The 3,523-nt window shown below is 33.8% G+C and overlaps 2 protein-coding genes across 2 annotated transcripts in view; both read right to left on the bottom strand.

The window, feature by feature from the left end:
* The window catches only part of LOC106878757 (uncharacterized), a 401,005-nt gene that overhangs the window by 383,872 nt on the left and 13,610 nt on the right, over positions 1-3,523 (bottom strand). The gene's annotated exons all lie outside the window — the stretch shown is intronic.
* Positions 1-3,523, bottom strand: part of LOC106878760 (uncharacterized) — a 109,042-nt gene that overhangs the window by 92,139 nt on the left and 13,380 nt on the right. Inside the window, exon 2 of the mRNA XM_052967579.1 lies at positions 169-386. Coding sequence (XP_052823539.1) covers positions 169-386 — 218 coding nt within the window. The remainder of the gene's footprint in view (positions 1-168; positions 387-3,523) is intronic.

Genomic DNA, 3,523 nt, shown 5'->3' with positions numbered 1-3,523 from the left:
TATATATATGCATGTATATATATATGCATGTATATATATATGCATGTATATATGTATGTATGTTTTGAATGTGTATCTCTCACTTCTCTCCCTCCCCCTGTCTTTCTTTCACACACACACATACATACACATACGCACACACATACACGATTCAACGTGGATCTCTACCTGAATACTGTTGATTTTCTCTTTAAATAGCTGTCCCTCACGCGCTACGAAAATCTCGTGGTCTTTCAACGAGATTTGACTCCGACTCAAATTCAAGCTGATGGATGTCGTAGTGGTGGTCACATTGAATGCCAAACTTTCGCTGATGTTCCCGCCATGACTACTGCTGCCGTTGTTCACGTCTTTATCACTTCCCATGTAAGTCACATCCACATAGTCTGAAAGTAAAGTTAGATCAAGTTAAAGATGAACACATAACTGTCAATACATTTCAATGTTCCGCTGAGGTCGACTTTGCCTTTCATCCTTTCGGGGTCGATATATTAAGTACCAGTTGCGTACTGGGGTCGATCTAATTGACTAGCCCCTACCCCAAAATTTCGGGCCTTGTGACTAGAGTTGAAAAGAATACATTTCAATGTTAAAACTTATCACATCTAAGCCAAATATGTTTTTGACTTGTTAGAAATAAGACGTGGAAGTTAAGATATACTGTACTTAGCGATAGATCAAAGTTGAGACATATCATAAAACTAAGATACAGTAATTCCTCGCCATATCGCAGTCCACCTGTTGCGGTTTATTATTTAAGCTTATGTTGATTCCTCTGCGGTGTTGTTTTGCATTTATAATAAAATAAATATATACAAATTATAAAAATAATAAAACAAAATATACAGTACAGTACTGTTTCACCTATTGCGGGGGATTTTGTAACGTAGCACCCGCGATAGTCGAGGGATTACTGTACTTCATAGTTAAGACATATCAGTCTTCTGACAGATCGAAATTAATGTACATCAGAGATAAAAACATGAACTTAAAACAAACCGAAGTTAATCCATACCGAAGATAAGCCAAATCAAATTTTAGTTGACATACATTAATGTCAAGACAAGTCAAAACTTAGACTAAAACTTCGAGTTATTAATACATATTTACACTATTTAGTCATATGAAAATTAATTTTGGAAAATTACTATTTGTAAATCTCACAACAACAGATATTCAGCAACAACAGATATTCAGCAACAACACTTTTGAGTAAAGATTATTTGCTAACATAACAAGGGAGTCCTGGTTTAGGACGAATGTTGCTGTAATTTCGAAAGGGAATGAAAAATAAAAAACATTTACGATCCATTTCCTGTACCATGGTTTTTTGTTGGTCTTTTTTTCACGCTAGACCACTGGTAACAAAAAAAAATTTCTAAATAATATTTTACTCCCCTGAAATTTATTAATAATGGTTTTTTGGCTAATTTTGGAAGAAAATCGGCATTTTTTCTATTTGCTGCCGATAAAAAAAACTGCACTTGCGCGGTGGATTTGAAAAATTATAACATGTAAGTACGAGGCATGTTCTGTATTGCTTCATATTTATATGTTAATCTTGGCTTTCCTGCTGATGATAGCTGCGCCTAGCAAATTATTTTATTAGCTGAAGATAGCTTGAAACCATGGCACAGGAAATAAATGGGCGGTAAATGTTTTTATTTTTCATTCCCTTTCGAAATTACCCCTAATAGTGGTGTGGCTTTTAACTACTCCTAGCGGGTTAGATGTCCTATTATGGATATCTCTTATGTGTTTAAATCTACACTGTATTTATATATATATATATATATATATATATATATATATATATATATATATATATATATATATAAATACATGTAGTTTTCAGTCATGCAACAGTCTGGATCACTGAAGTGAATTTTATGTATACATATAGAACGATAAGATAGGTTTTCTGATATCACAGAGGACCGACTGGGATAGAGAAAGGAACAAAGGGTTTATGGGAGAGGAATAAGAATTGGGAAGGAAGGAGAAATAGTGGGAGAAACGTTACAAATAGAAAGACTGAGGCTGTGAGAGAAAGAATGAGAGAGATGAGAGAGAGAGAGAGAGAGAAAGAAAGAAAGAAGAGAGGGAGAGAAGGTGTAAAGAGAAGAGAAAGATGAAATGAGTTCAAGAGAAAGATTGTGAGTGGGTGGGGGGGACAGAAAATATGAAGAAAAATTTAGTAGAAAATAAAATGAAAAAATAGGAAAAAAACAAAGAAACACAGTGTAAAAGAGAAAAGGAAGGAAGGAAGATTGTGAGGTAGAAATAATGGAAGGCAATAGGTAAGTTGTGAAGAGAAAAAAAAAACTTTCGTTTCAGAAGAAATTAAACAATAAACTTCTCAATATGCTGACTTGTGACAAGGTATCGTGTCTCTCTCTTTATCTACTTCTCCCACGCTCCTGCTTTGTATTTGTTTCTATTTATAGAGAGAAGGAGAGAAAAGGAAAAGGAAAGAGATAAGATAAAATAACACCACGGGAATAACACCATGGAAGTCAAACAGTAGAAGACATAAGTATTAGGTTCTCTGAGAAATAAAAATAAAAAATTGCCTTTAACATTTCGAACGTAAACCCTTCATCGGAAAGTAGAATAAAAGAAAGACAGAGAAACAACGAAGAGAGAGAGAAAATGCACGGAATAGGTGTTTTTCGAATTGTCCGCTTTTCTTGTGTATGTTTGATGTTATGAATGGCTTGTGGGTATTTCTCTTTTCTGATCCGTGCAGGTTATACCTTATTCTTTCAGCTTTGCAGAATTAGTATCTTTCTAATGTACTTTTGTTCGATACTGTACTCAAAGAGTTTTCTTTCAACTTCCAGAGAATAAATTTGCGTAAAATGTTCCTCCATCATACTTACGTAACGTTTATGCGTTTGTTATTTCTAGGCTGTGTCCTGTAGTGCTGATACTTGTCTCATGAATTATGGCCTCTGCGTTTCAGTATTTGCCTTGTTGATATGCATTTCAGTTCTTGCACAATAACGCGACGGTTTTGTTTTTGCGTTTCTTTTTTAAAGATGAGTGCGATATTGTGCTTTTTAATTATCGTTATGCAATTATAGCTAATTGTCAAATGTGTCTAATTAAAATTTATTAGTATCTGTGGTCAGCGAAGAAGGGTTTCTTAACACATTTCAGAAGTTCTTTACTATATTAGATTCTACACTGAGTGAAGTGAAGGATTAGGTACTTATGATGTTAGGGTGCCTCGTTTTCATTTATAGGAGCGGAAAGTGTGAATGTATAGCGACAATTATGAGAGCGTAAGCATGTTTGTTGATCACAATTGGGAAATTTTTTCGCCATGAACGGTTTGTGTTTTTAAACCGAACGTAGTTTTTCTGATGTTATATTTATTCCTGAAGATGTGTAAAGAAATTTTGATTTATTAAGTCTCTTAATGAATTCTTTATACTGAAATATATATTGAAGAAGATAAATATGTTCATTTGAATATATACGTTTTTTGCGTCGTAACTCCTTTATTATTATTAATACA

This window comes from Octopus bimaculoides, chromosome 4, assembly GCF_001194135.2.
Source record: "Octopus bimaculoides isolate UCB-OBI-ISO-001 chromosome 4, ASM119413v2, whole genome shotgun sequence".
Taxonomy (NCBI): domain Eukaryota; kingdom Metazoa; phylum Mollusca; class Cephalopoda; order Octopoda; family Octopodidae; genus Octopus; species Octopus bimaculoides.
Note: the sequence above shows the minus strand (reverse complement) of the source record. Positions and strands in the feature narration are given on the sequence as shown.